Consider the following 15,202-nt stretch of genomic DNA (forward strand, 5'->3'; position numbering starts at 1 on the left):
AGCTGAATGGCAACCAAGGTCTCCCGATCTGACCCCCTTAGACTTTTATCTTTGGAGTCATCTGAAGGCAATTGTTTATTGCTGTGAAGATATGAGATGTGCAGCATCTGAAACAACGGACACTGGAAGCCTGTGCTAGCATTTCTTCTGCGGTGTTGCTATCAGTGTGTCAAGCGTGGGAGAAGAGGGTTGCACTGACAATCCAACACAATGGGCAGCACTTTGAACACAATTTATAAGTGGTCATAAACTTGTAAATAACTCATGAAAGAACAAAGGTACATTAAAACAAAGCACACCATTGTTTTTCTTGTGAAATTCTCAATAAGTTTGATGTGTCACATGACCCTCTTCCCATTGAAAAAATAAGGTTGAATACAAAATGCCCGCCATGGTCACCACCCTTCATGAAAAGTTTCCCTCCTCCCATATACTAATGTTCCACAAACAGGAAGCTGATATCACTAACCATTCCCATTTTATTTAGGTGTATCCATATAAATGGCCGACCCTGTATATTAAAATCATATTATATAAAACTGTGTACTTACAATTGCTCATTTTGCCTTTCTATCTAGCTAATTCTTCTTTTTTCTCTCCTCTAGAAACAGGAAGTCTCTTTTCCCTGCAGAAATCATTCCTCTCTTTAGCTCCTGACCCATCTGTTCCGCTCCCCCCGCTGCCAGAGACTCATGACTCAGACACGGAACATTGACCTCCTGTTTCTAAATAGAGCTTAGAAGGATTTAGCTAGTCAGTTTTTAATCATGTGATCTCACAGACCCAGAATAATTATCTGGGTAGAAGGACAAAATGAGCAATTGTAAGTACACAGTGCAATATTCTATGATGATTGCAATATATTAAGATAAAAACTTAGATGGGAGTGCTTCTTTTTTTAATTCATCCTCTTTAAGGCTAAGTGCACACGTACCGGAACTCTCGCGGAAATTACCGCGAGAATTCCGGAATTCCAGTCCGCGGGAAAATCGCATTTTAAATTCCCGCGATTTTCCCGCGGAAAAACTAGCATTTTGCAAGCGTAATTAGCTTGCAAAATGCTAGCGTTCTCCAAGCGATCTGTAGCATCGCTTGGAGAACTGATTGACAGGTTGGTCACACTCGTCAAACACAGTGTTTGACGAGTGTGACCAACTTTTTACTACTGAGGCTGCTTATGCGGCATCAGTAGTAAAAGATAGAATGTAAAAAAAAAATAAAAAATAGTGTTATTCTCACCCTCCGATGTCCCGCGCATCCGTTCCCAGTAGTCCTTTGCGAAAATGCCCGCGATGACGTCAGTTCTCGCGGGAACGCGACGTCTCGCGGTAATTCGCGATGACGTCGCGCGAATTACCGCGAGACTTCGCGATCCCGCGAGATCGGACGCCATCGCGGGCATTTTCGCAAAGGACTACTGGGAACGGGAGCGTGGAGAGAGGCGGGAAGGCTGCGCGGGACGTCGGAGGGTAAGAATAACAATATTTTTTATTTTAAATTCTATTTTTTACAGGGATATGGTACCCAAAGCCCGGAGGACAGTCTCCTCTCCTCCGGACCGTGGGTACCATCCGCAATTGTTCTGCTTACTTTCCGCATGGTGTGCACAGCCACATGCGGGAAATAAGCAGAACAATGCATTCCTATGGGTGCGGGATCGCCGCGATTCCGCAAAATAATGAGCATGCTGCGGTTTTTACCGCAAAGCGATTCCGCTGCGGTAAAAACCGCAGCATTAGCACAGCATTGCGGAATCCCATAGGAATGCATGGGATGCTTATTTTTCGCATTTTCGCGGCAAAATCGCGTGGTTAAAACTGCCGCGGAAACGCGAAAAAAACGCCACGTGTGAACTCAGCCTAATAATTTAATTTAGGCTTAAGCCATTTGCTAAAAATAAGTCAGTCCTGAAGACGCTCAGAAATAATGTGAGAGTAAATTAATTTACATACCAGTAGCTGGATTGATAGAAAATCCCTTTAATGGAGAAATGATTCTATAAGAAATAGGGCCATATATCTCAGAGTCTCTGTCCGTAGCGGATACTGTTAGAATATATGCATCAGGAGCAGTCAGCTCAGGGATTGATGCCTTTAGGACAAAAGTAAGAGAAAACAGTGAAACAGAGCTCCAGCACCATCAGATTTCACCAGTTTAAGAAAGTTCTTATATTTGATACTTAAAAAGACTAGAGTACATACCATTCCTGCAGTGTTTTTGCTGCTGATCTATGCATGGGATTAAAAAATGTTATTAACTTTATGCTATTTCCAATGTTCCTTGTGATTTATTAAAACCCCTCAGCTGAAGATTGGGATTTAGATGGCATCAGATTCAGAGTGATCTTGTGATGTTCAATGCTCGAGTGTAATTTTATACTCATAGAAGCAAGGCTTCACGCAGTATCTCTCTGTCTATATTGGCTTCTCATGAAGCTACGGCTGACATGCCATTGTAAATATACCCAATGTTCCAGTGTTCTGCATACCTTCATCACTTTGATGGACTCATAAAGCAAAAAGAAGTAAAAAGGCTGTATAAATAAGTATAGAGTCAATCAATCTATCTATACTGCATTGGTATACACCAAATGGACTTAATCTACAGTATGGCTATATTCTTTTTTGTTAATGGAAAACCTAAATAGACCATAAAGCACTGTAATGCCGACTGTATGTCAGATCACTGTCCCATAAATATAGGAATTATACTGAAAGGTCACAGAAATTCATTTGCCTTATGTTTGGAGGAATAGTATAATGTTTTGTTAATAAAGGAAAGTTTAATAACTTTAATAACAGGAATGGCCAAAAAATCCAACCTTTATTACAGCATTGTTAAATTTTGTAACGTAAAATTACTAAGTAGCCAAAAACCACCAATACATTTTGGCGGCCTTAGTCATGGTGAACCATGCTTTGTCACAACAGCACTATGCTTCTTAATATTTATATAATGAAAAGAAAAACTAGGAAAAAAATAACTGTTTCAATAAGAGATAAGCACAACTTTAAAAATTGCCTGACAGGTGTTTATTTCCCTGACAGGTGTATATTTCCCTCATATAACCCAATAAAGCATGAAATATTTTTTTTAGATCTCTACTTGAACCTCAGTAGTTTTCTACAAAATAAGTATGATGCCCTAAATTGGTATTAAAGCAAATTTTCACGCTCTTTTTACTATATATGCAAATTAGCTATCCTTCAAGAAGAATGTTTTCACTCTAGTAACAATGCTTGGGGTAGCTACCTTAAAAACTCAAAGTTTAACTATTTAAAGAACGCCTATCATATAGGTTGTTTTTTTAAATAGTCAGTACTACCTAACATGCAGCACATCGTGGGGGTTGAGGACTTCAAATTCCTCACAAAGACGATCTGTAGTACAATGCCCAACAATCAGAAGCGACGAGCTTCGACTTGAGCACATGCACAAAGAAGGTTATAAGCTCTGTGTGCAGGCTCATAGACTTTCTAAGAGCCCATTCTTCACTTTGTGCTTATGCTAGGGCAAGAGCTGAGTGCTTCTGCTTGAGAAGATGCATATCCCAAAGTGTCTTTTTGAATGTAACATTAAAAGCGTTCTCCAGACTTCTTACCTTATACAAATCTTTAGTAAATAATGGAGGATTATCATTAATATCTAGAATCACAATGAAGAGTTCAGTGTCAGCCAGATGCAGCGAATCAGAGGCCTCAATCCTCAAATAATATTGGGATGTTTCCTCGTAGTCCAGCACACCGATGAGGGTTACAACTCCTGAGTATTTGTCAATGGCAAACTTCATTCCAGGATTTCCATCTTCAGTAAAACCATACGTTACATTTGGCCGGAGATCCACGTCATTGGCTGATACGCAAACTACAGTGAAGCCAGGGGCAGTATCTAAAATATCGAATGAAACATATGTTTTGTTATGATAGCTGATGTAACAGTAAGGGTATAATGCAAGTTTATCTCCAGATACCATATTATGACTTTTTCTCTATTTTTGGGGTAGTCTTCTAAATATTTTCCTTTTCTTAGTTTCAGGTATTATCTAATATTACTGCTTATATTATCCCCCAAATATGTTCTTACACTTTTTAATTGTTCAATCTTTGCAATACATCAAATTGAATGCCATGGGGGTAAAGGTATACTGTATATGCTATAAGGTCAGCCTTTGCTACTATTAGAGGGTCCTTAGGGAAGGGACCCCTAAGTCATGTTTGTCTCATTTCCATTTTCACAAGCAACATAAAAGAATAAAAACCTTTTGTAGAAAAAGAAATCAGAGTATAAAAATGAAAGGCAAATAAGTACCAGGCCTTCATGCCATGGTCATACAATCCATCTTTTTTATAAGTTTTAAATTATTACTACTTTTGTAGTAAAAAAAATGGTTTGTATTTCTTTAATTTCTTTGTAGAAGAGGATTTTCTGGGACTTAATGCTGTTCTATTGCCAGGTTTTTGCTACCCCAACTGACAGCAGCATGATGTAGGGGCAGATGCCCTGATTTCAGCAATGTGTCACTTACTGAGTGGCTTGATGCAGTTTTGGTAAAATCACAGTTTTTTTCTGCTGCAGATCTATAAGTTCTCTGCATGCTGAGCTCTGTAATACCCCACCCACACCACTGATTGGCTGCTTTCTGCCTATGTTCAGTGCACACAGAGAGCTGCCAAACAGTGGTGGGGGGAGAAGTTATACAGAGCTTATTAATATGGGTGACTACATGGAAGCAGGTTTACTAGTTCTCTAATGATAATCAATGGCTATTAGAACAATGATTTTATCAAAACTATCCCATGTAGCACATGGTGTCACATCGCAGGAATCAGGGCGTCTGTTTCTACATTATGTTGCTCTCAGATTAGGTGGCAAAAAGTCCCAGAAAACCCCTTTTCATACCAATATCGTACTAGTATATTATAGGGAGAGGGGGAACCGCAAACCCATAAAATTTCTTCTGGAAAGGAAGTTAAATATAGTAGAAGAAGAACCTTCTGGAACACCATGTAATCTTGAAATGAAAATCCTGAGCTAGCCGTGCCGAAAGGTTCTTCTTCTAGAATATAGTATTAAGTGTTCCTTATGCTATTACCATTACAACTATGAGACTGCAGTGTGTAAAATTGTTGGCATACCTTCAGGAATAAATGCCGTCTCCAAGGGCGGTATTGTAGGCGCATTGTCATTAATATCAATAACCAATACTGTTACTGTGCTTGTTGAAGAAAGACTGGGGAATCCTCTATCAGCCGCTTGGAGGACTAGCCTAAAATAAGTGAAAATTACAACCAATGTCAAAATGTTCTCAATAAGTACTGGTTACATTTTGTCACCGTTTATTCAAGTCTCATGCTTTTCATGGGCCAGCCTCCACGCACAGCTCTTTTGGATTGAGAGTTCTGGTAATCTAACCTTGGTAAATCATGGCTAATTCCTTATGAGACGAGAGAACAAGGAGATTTGAGCTGTACAGTCAGTCACATAACTGATCTTCATGACAACTGGATAATACACACTATCAGGATACCAATGAAGGGAATCCATTATGTTGATCGTAGTATCTAATCTTTAGGTGACTTGGTACAGACTAGGAGAATTGTAGGGAGGCAGATTCACAAATAATTTTGTGCAAAGTGATTCAGGAATTATTTTATTTTATTCATTTAAATCCCAGCTCCTACTGGGGTCATGAGTCCAGTAGGCTCTCAATGATTAGCAGCCTTTCCTCTATGGCAGGACATCGAAACTTAGCTGTCAATCACTAATTGAGACCTCCCAGTAGAAAGAAAAGGGGATCTACATGAAATAATTACAAGGTATGATGAATATTTTGCCACAAAAGTATATATCCATCTTTTCACTTTCTCCTGCTCTGTAACATGCTGCCCTAAAATCAGGTTACATGTACAAAATGAGAGGTTCATTTTAAACCATGTGTTAATATACAATATACTCTAATGGTTATCTCAATCCAGCCTTTTTTTATCACTTTATTAGCCATCAGGTAAGTAAGCGTAATGCAAGTAATTAAATACTCATTGGTCAGCGTCTTCATCTGTTTTCAGCCCCAATCAGGTCATATTGGCAGCAAGTAAGTTTTTGTAAGCTGCCGAATTGTTGTGTGTTCAGCAAGTCGCTTTTCTCAATACAAGTCCAAATTTTAAAAAGTGACCTCCAATTTACACAGCAATCATGACTTTGCAGGTCACAACTGTACATGGTGGTCTTTGTGACTTTGCAGGTCACAACCCCCACATGGAGTGGAGCTGAAAACGGGAAAGATGGCTACTGATGTGTATGTGACTACATCATACCACCCAACTTCTGAAGAACAGAAAAGAGGACAAATGATGCGGTGCTATGGCAAATTTTTACGACGACCCTAGCCACATCCATTTACCACTTCATTCTTCACTTGCAGGAGAAGGAGATATCAGAAGGGCAGTGAGGGACATTCAGGAAATGCCCAAGACTGCAGGGCGTAGACTCAAATCCGGGACTGACCTGACGTATCTGGGACAGTTGGGACAAGAGATGAGTATTGAATAACGGGACTCCAATCCAGCATCTAAGTCAGTGGTATTTGGCAGCTGGAAGGGAGACTCGCGAATCTCTTACCTTCAGACGTGCCTGTTGCAGCTTTTGATCACCCAGGGCTGGCACAATGATATCTGTGCATCCTCCCTATCTCTATTTGGGACCTGAGGATTTATTTTTTGTTCACTCATTCACATTTATAGCCGCCACAACTTTCTCATCTTGATATAAGGTTTGCTATACAAAATCTGTCTTTTTGGTGTCTGTACGGCCGTGTTCACACGTGGTGTAAACACTATGTTTTTTTGTTTTCTGCAGATGTCGGCACCAAACTACACAATAACAACCATCTCTGATTATTGCAATTCTGCAAAATTGTTATGCCTTTTCCCCATATTTGGTGCATTTTTGCTGAAGATGTGAAGCCGCACTATTAAGTGTGATTTTATAGTAGAGAAAAGCTTTGATTCTGCAATTGCATCTAATTTGCTTGGACATTTAAACATAGTAGAATTTCTGTGCAAAAAGAGGCTGCATTTTAACTACATGTGAACATGGCCTAAATGTCCAAGCAAAGTGAATGGAGAGCTTGTAAGAGAAGAACACATGTAGGAAAAAAACGCTATTGCGTTTTTACGCGCAGAATCAAAGCTTTTCTGTACTATTAAAAATCATTAAAAATGTGATTCAAATCTGCACCAAAAAAAGCATCAAACAAGGGGGAAAACACAAAAAAAGAAAAGCAGCAATCAAGCTAGAATCAGAGAAGATTATTATTGTGTTCAGTGGCGAGGACATCTGCAAAAAATATGCATAAAAAGAGCAGTACAAAATTCTCCCAGTAGCATCATTGGAGCCTGTGTTGCAAAGCTTTACCTTTTGTCTGAAGTTGTGGGCTCAAGTCCCAAGGACACTCACAAAAAGGAGAAAATAGCATTTTTGTAATTATTTTTTTTATTATTCCTTAGTAGTTTTACAGGAATCAAAAAAAATTGAGCTTTTCTTCACCTCCAGGATACAGAGGCATATAAATACCCTGTTATGTACAGATGTAGCTCTATCTACCACTATAATCTGCTTCTGAGGTCAGTGTCTGCAATACAGCTCAAGATTACCAATTTCTCCTACATTCATCAATGTGGGTTGTGGCTCACAGCTACGGCTGCCACCTGCAAACGTGGAGGTTGTGAGTTTGATGCTAACCCTGTCCCCCTGGGAGGAGGAGCTATGATGCTGGTGAAGAGAGTGAGAGGAAGTTGTTGGGACAGTCCCGCTGAATCCGTAATTGTTGGGAGCTATGCTACATGCATTAAACCTACATACATGATTAGCATCAAAGGGATAACAAAACCAAATGGTAAAGTGAGGTTTTAAAATGCATGCTAAGGTTTGTATTTGTTTTTTGTTTTTTTAACACAGCGAGAGAACATGTCTGCGGACTGTCTTATACTATGCCAATGCTAATTCAGCATTCACTAAGTGACACACCATAATCAGTGAAGTTCCTGTAAGAGAAAGGACTTCTGAACTGCAGTGCCACATGCTGCAAATATTCCAATAGTCATCTAGATGATGACTAGTGTCCTCTGTCCATGTTAAGATCAGCCATCTACACTGATGGGCCTTAGATTTAACTATGTCTGCTACTTTGGAAGTTACACCCTTGAGCAAAACTCTACAACTATGTTATGTCATCATTACTCACATAGCAAATCATTTCATACATTGAAAGCGTGTTGATATGGCGCACATGAAATAATTTCTGTTCTTTTAGTACGGTATATTTCATTGACTGTTTTGGAAAATGATCTCATAGATTGTAAGCTTTTGAGCAGGACCCTCACTCCTGCTAGTATCTATTGATTTATGTGTTATTCTGTAAAGTATTTATTGTCTGTACAAATCCCTTCTTAGTGATGCAGAGAAATATGGCATATAGAAATAAAATTATCATTATGAAAAAATAATCTGAAATATTTTAACACAAAACAGTTAATTTTGCCAATCACATTGTTTGGCTAAATAACACTGATTTCCAATACCAAACATCTGTGGTACATGACTGCCAAGAGTCCTGACTTTCAGTGAAGCAATATCAATATCTGACAGCTTCACACAGTTGGGGGCAGCAGGTCAGTCTCCAGCTAGTTTTCAATTCATTCGCTACTAGGCACAATACAGGAAGAGCTTCTGCCAGCAATTATTAACACAGGTTCTTGTTTCTCTCCATTGTCCAGTCTGATTGATTCCCATGTCTTACCAGAAATCCAATTGTGAGAAACAAAGCTTGTAGATAATTACAACCAAGAAAAAGCCTTGCAATATGACAGTGTGTCAAATCAACTGCTGCAAGATGCCATAAGCTCAAAATCTGAACATTCAGCTGTAGTTAACCCCAATATCCCAATGTCCGTGTCATGCTTAGAACTAGAGATGAGCGACTTTGCCTTTTTTAGGGTCGAGTCGGGTTTCATGAAACCCGACTTTCTCAAAAGTTGAGTCGAACGAAATGGGCTGACTATAGGAAAAAGTCGGGAAAAGTCGTGAAACACGAAACCCAATGCAAGTCAATGGGGAGAAAAGTCAGCAGTGAGTGGAGGACTGTAAACACACCTGGCATGAATTTTATCCCCGAGGCGGCGAAATCTCTCTCTCTCTCCCTCCCTCTCCCTCTCTTTCTCTCTCTCTCTCTCTCCCACTCCCACTCCAGCTACACTTCCGCTACGCTTCTCTCATTGGCTGAAAAAAGTCACGTGCAAGCATTCGGTGAAACCCGACTTTGACGCTTGGGTCGCCGACCGCATGGCCAACTTCACACTGTGGTCGGGTTTCGTTTCATGAAACCCGACTTTGGCGAAAGTCGGCGACTTTTGAATCTGACCGACCTGTTTCGCTCAACTCTACTTAGAACTACTTAGGAAAGAGATGTTGGGTGTTTTTTAGCGAATTTCTCACAATGTTAGTTACGGTGATCATTGATCATTCCATTCCCCTAGCTAATAAAACAATGAAATTTGGGGTGAAATAAGGGAGAATGGCAGAGGGAGTAAAAATCCATTTTTATTCCTTTACCCTCAGAAGGCACCAATTATAATCATTTGACTTTTATTTATTAATAATTAGTGGGAAACAGATCTCATTATATAATGCCTGGCTGGCTTACTGGAGCACCAGCTGCAAGGAGAAAACTCAGTTACTTTCTCCCTGCAGCCGCTCACTTCCACTTATCATGGTGGTGCAGTAAGATGCAAGTGTCATCACTCAATAGATAGTAAGAGCACATTAATCACTCACTGGAAAATTGACTGACAGTTAGCTCTGCTGATTATGTGCACAGTAAGTGTGCAGAGCAGGCTGTCACAGTGACTACAGCTTCCTGCATGACCCCAATGACTGGAAGCAGACCACTGCAGTCAGAATGTAGCTTCATTTTCACTTCGTAGCTATGCTTACGATATTCCATCCAGACCTCATTGAAATGCTAAATAACCTGCAGATTATACTGTGGTGTAGTAACCACTGTGTTCGCTAGGGGGCGCTGTGTGGATGTCCCAGGAGAAAGGATGAATGGCAGAATACTGAATGGCCGTTATGTATCTCAATGTGGGTGGCTTTGAGATGGAGACTTATGTGTTGATCAGCAGTGATACTGCTGAGGTGCTGCTTTAATGTGTCAGGGTGAAGTCTCCAGGTAACTAGGGAGATGGGCTGGCCAGTTACCTACAAACCCACCCAGGCGGTGTGTTTAAAGAACACTGTTGTAAAGAGTGTGAGTGGTTAAGGAACCTGTGATGAGGTCATAGTCATGTGACCCAGTGGGCGTGGCTATGGACCATATAATATGGCCAGGGTAGGTCACATGGGGTGAATGCTGGGACCCGATTGGTCCAGTGTGGAAGGTCCCGCTGAGATGGAGCTTCCTGGCTAACAGCCTGTGAAGTGGCTGTGGTGAATGGCTGCACGTGTCTGAGAGTTCTCAGGGGAGGGAATGAACGTCTGCAGTAAGCTGAAGCAGCCATGAGGAAACCTGGACGTGGGTGAGATAAGTGAGGCTAAGAGCCTGTATGCTGGACATTGTACAACCTGTGTGAACACAGGGTTTACAGAGTGAAACTCTGCCATGGACGGTCTGCTGTTTATATGAAGTTTTGTTGCTGCTGTGGGTTTATGATGTTGAATAAACCACATGGACTATGCTTGCTTTATGGAAAATATGTGCCGGATCTGATTTTGTGGCTGCTGAGCCAGTATCCCCTACCCGAATAACAGCGCTACCTCACAATTGGTGGAGAAAGCTATGGGCATTGTTGTGGCCTCGTTGCTGGGAGCAACGGAAGAGGACTGCAAAGTCAGTTGCTAAGGGCAACGCTGAGCCAGGAAGGCTGATGTTTGGGGAAGCCACTGCCCGGCTGTGGTTCTGGAACCGTGAGGCGGCCTAGTGAGTAAGGCAATGTCCGGATCGGTGAGCCCAGTGCGGCCGTTTCCCCAGGAGAAAGAGACTTATAGGATACCTCTGCGGCAGAGGGGTCCGAGAACCTGCGCGGCCAGCAGGTGACGGTCGTGAAAACCGTGTTGTACTGACCGGGGTCAGTGAGAAAGAGACTGGTGATTGATAGGGTGCCTCTGTGGAGAAGAGGTATCCGAGAACCTGTGGGGCTGACACAGGTAACGGACAGGTGTTCATGTTGTACTGACCTGGGTCAGTGTGAAAGACTATGTACCTGGAGGGTTCAGTGAGCAAGGTCCTGGAGGGTAAGTGTTGGGAGATTCTAGGAGAAGAATCGGATCCCTGGAGCACGTGGTATGACCTTGGACCCGGTGAGGCGTGAGTGTTGGGCAGTCTCAGGAGGAGATGGATGTCCTGAAGAGCACTCGCTAAGCCCCTGGACCTGGTGAGGCCGGTGTGTTGGGAAACTCTCGGAGGAAGGCCGCTCCCTGAATAGCACCCGGTGTGCCCTGTGTGTTGGATGGTCTCAGGCAGAGATGGAACGTTCTGAATAGCACACAGACAGGACACGTGAGTTTTGTGTGGTGTGTTGGTGTGGCCAGTGTGTTGGGAAACCCTGGGAGGAGGGTCGCTCCCTGAATAGCACCCGGTGCGCCCTGTGTGTTGGACGGTCTCAGGAGAGGAGACGGAACGTCCTGAATAGCACACAGAAAGGACACGTGAGTTTTTGTGTGGTGTGTTTTTTTCTTCTTTTCTCAACTCAGCCTGCGGTGGCTCAGTGGGAGTCAAGAAGGTGACAAGCGGCTTGCTGTAACTCGGCGGGCTTACGAAGGGGATAAGCGGCTTCCTGTAACTCGGCGGGGTTACGAAGGGGACAAGCGGCTTCCTGAAACTCGGCGGGGTTACGAAGAGGACACCAGCCACTATGTGTGTGAACAGCAGCCGGTGGTGTCTGTGATCGGTGACAGCAGGAGCTGTGGTGGTGCCAACAAAGACTTGTGTGGTATCGTAAAAGAGACAAACTGTGTTGTGTGAACTGTGGTCTGAGAAGACTGGTATAACGGACATGGGGAAGTCCCGAAAAGGGGTGGTGGCCCAAATCGGGGTGGTAGCCCAAAAGGGCGTGGAGTCCCAGAAGGGGGCGGTGACCCAAATTGGGGTGGTAACCCAAAAAGGAGTGGAGTCCCAGAGGGGGGTGGTGACTCAAAATGGGGTGGCGTCCCAGGAGGGGGCGGCGACCCAAATTGGGGTGGTTCAGGAAATGGCAGCACTGGTTGCCTCAGTGGGTATGTCTGGGGAACCGCAGTATGTCTGTATGAGTTTTGAGGAGAGCGGCATGTATTTTCTGGATAATAACGGGCCACAGGTGTGTACCGTGATGCTGCAGCGGGAAGGAGTCTCTGGAAGACTGGACTCAGAGAGTCAGGTGACTGACAGGAACTCCTCTCGTTTTATCTCTGACCGAGAAAAATGCCAGGGTTTGCTTTAAACATGGGGTCATGGTGAACTATGCAGTAGACAGAGTAATGTTTGAGGGGACCAAAGGTGGTGAGTGCCAAGGGGGCGAGATACCACGGGACTTAGTCTATGCCTTGGAGAGGGGCCGGGACTTTGTTTTGCTTGATGACGTATAGTCGGACGATGGAGACGTTTCGACTGTGGGGTCAGCAGACACAGAGACAGTGGCGGCTCCTGACGTGGACAGGTCAAAGGTAGAACTGACCGGAAGAAGAAGTACATCTGCCCAACTTACGGACCTGACGTCTCGTGATATGACGGATGGTGGGCTGGGAGATGAGACGACTGGGGGAAAACACGGTGAAATGGTAATGGGACGGTTCACTCGACTGGTGGGACTGACCCAGTGGTACCCTTTGACAATATAATTAAAGAGGTAGTGGTGAGACATGTGCTGGCCAAAAGAGAACAGGATCGTGAGATAAAGCTGATAAAGGAGACAGTGGAAGGACATCTCGAACAAGAAAGAGTCCTGAGACAAATGGCCGAGCACAGGGTTGAGGAGTTCGAGAAAGAAGTCTTGGAGCTCAAAGAAACTGTAAGTGGTCTTCTGCGGGAGAAGAACTTTGACAGTGATGAACAGCGGCCGGGTCCGACTGGTGGTGGAACGGAGCTGCTGGTGCCTGTCTTGGCAGACGGTCATGGAGAGATGAGATATCGTGAAGTTGGGGAGCTAAGAACTGAAGATAGTCACCCAGTCAGGTCAACTGTAGTGAGGGAAGTGTCCGTGGTAAAGCCAGAGCCTCCTGCGCAGGAAGAGAGCAAGGCCACGGCCTTCAAGTTTGTGATTGATGTACCAAAAGACATGCAAGAAGCCTGTGCTGAGGAAGGTGTGCATGAGGCTTTCAAAGAGGCGGTCAAAGCGTGTAAGGTGCACTGGGCGCCTGAGACTCGGCAGTTGGTGATAGTATCAGCCAGTGAAGATACATCAAACCAAGTAGCTGTCCTGAAGGAGATGCATCTACAATGTCTCCACGCCAAACAGTTGGTTAGGCGGGGTAATATGAAAGCTGTTCGATGCCTAGAGTTAGCAAAAGAGGTTATGGATCGGTTGGGTTTGCGGAAAGAGGTAGTTCCGGTTCCCAAAGGTCTGATTGGGAGAATCATTGGAAGATTCGAGAAGGTAATGCAAGACCTTGTAAATAGCTCCGGTGTGGTGAGGGTGAGGATCCCTCCTGATGATGAAGACCAGGTATCCAGTGAAGAGTGTAGGATTCCCGTCCTGGTGGTTGGCTCCATGGAAAGCCTGAGAAACTTTCGGATGCTCTTGGAGTATCGAGTGGAGTACCTGCAAGAGATTGAGCAGTTGAGGCTAGACCTCCGGCAAATTAATAAAGAAGTACGGAATACCAGGAGGCGGCCGCCTCCAACCCAACATGTAAGGACCCGAAGGGTTCCTCCAAGAAGTGACAGGGCAGATGGCCGAAGTATGTCAGCAAGTGGTAGTTCGACTGGCAGGATGACGTTGAGAGACTGTAGTTCCTGTGAGATGCTGAATGGGTCAGACTCAGGCCAGACAGTAGGCCCAACTAAGACTGATGACCGTACCAACCGGCGGAGTTGGTCGGGGAACGGAACAAACAGGGAGAGGAATGTGGTGACTAGACAGTGTCTGATGATGCAGACAGACTGTAACTGGAGGGCCAAAGATCAGGGCCGATATTCTGACCGCTGGGGGTGGGGGAGGCCTAACGTAGAGATGAGGTCGTATGATAGATGGAGACGGTTCTTTCGACCTGTGGGGCAAGGTGTAATGAGCGCCCGGTCTCGAGAGCCTGATGTAATGTTGTGTGTTCAACTCCACAAGTTTGAACAGAGGGGGAGGTATGTGGTGTAGTAACCACTGTGTCCGCTAGGTGGCGCTGTGTGGATGTCCCAGGAGAAAGGATGAATGGCAGAATACTGAATGACCGTTATGTATCTCAAAGTGGGTGGCTTTGAGATGGAGACTTATGTGTTGATCAGCAGTGATACTGCTGAGGTGCTGCTTTAATGTGTCAGGGAGAAGTCTCCAGGTAACTAGGGAGATGGGCTGGCCAGTTACATACAAACCCACCCAGGGGGTGTGTTTAAAGAACACTGTTGCAAAGAGTGTGAGTGGTTGAAGGACCTGTGATGAGGTCATAGTCATCTGACCCGGTAAGCGTGGCTATGGACCATATAATGTGGCCAGGGTAGGTCACATGGGGTGAATGCTATGACCCGATTGGTCCAGTGTGGAAGGTCCGGCTGAGATGGAGCTTCCTAGCTAACAGCCTGTGAAGTGGCCGTGGTGAATGGCTGCACGTGTCTGAGAGTTCCCAGGGGAGGGAATGAATGTCTGCAGTAAGCTGAAGCAGCGATGAGGAAACCCGGACGTGGGTGAGATAAGTGAGGCTAAGAGAGCCTGTATGCTGGACATTGTACAACCTGTGTGAACACAGGGTTTACAGAGTGAAATTCTGCCATGGACGGTCTGCTGTTTATATGAAGTTTTGTTGCTGCTGTGGGTTTATGATGTTGAATAAACCGCATGGACTATGCTTGCTTTATGGAAAATCTGTGCCGGATCTGATTTTGTGGCTGCTGAGTGAGTATCCCCTACCCGAATAACAGCGCTACCTCACAATACCTATACATGATATATTACATGAATCTACAGGTACAACACATATAAGGTCTGGCTGCCTTATTAGAAGCACAACTACAGATATTTTAAAT

General features: G+C 43.9%; 1 protein-coding gene across 1 annotated transcript in view; it reads right to left on the reverse strand.

Annotated features, from left to right (window-relative positions):
* DCHS2 (dachsous cadherin-related 2) overlaps positions 1-15,202 on the reverse strand; it is a 387,512-nt gene that overhangs the window by 10,727 nt on the left and 361,583 nt on the right. The window contains exons 17-19 of the mRNA XM_073576392.1: positions 5,136-5,266; positions 3,602-3,888; positions 1,953-2,091 (exon numbers count right to left, since the gene is read on the reverse strand). Of these exons, the coding sequence (XP_073432493.1) occupies positions 1,953-2,091; positions 3,602-3,888; positions 5,136-5,266 (557 nt within the window). The remainder of the gene's footprint in view (positions 1-1,952; positions 2,092-3,601; positions 3,889-5,135; positions 5,267-15,202) is intronic.

The sequence above is a fragment of the Dendrobates tinctorius genome, unplaced genomic scaffold (genome assembly GCF_039654945.1).
Source record: "Dendrobates tinctorius isolate UK_male_01 unplaced genomic scaffold, ASM3965494v1 ptg000008l, whole genome shotgun sequence".
Lineage (NCBI taxonomy): Eukaryota > Metazoa > Chordata > Amphibia > Anura > Dendrobatidae > Dendrobates > Dendrobates tinctorius.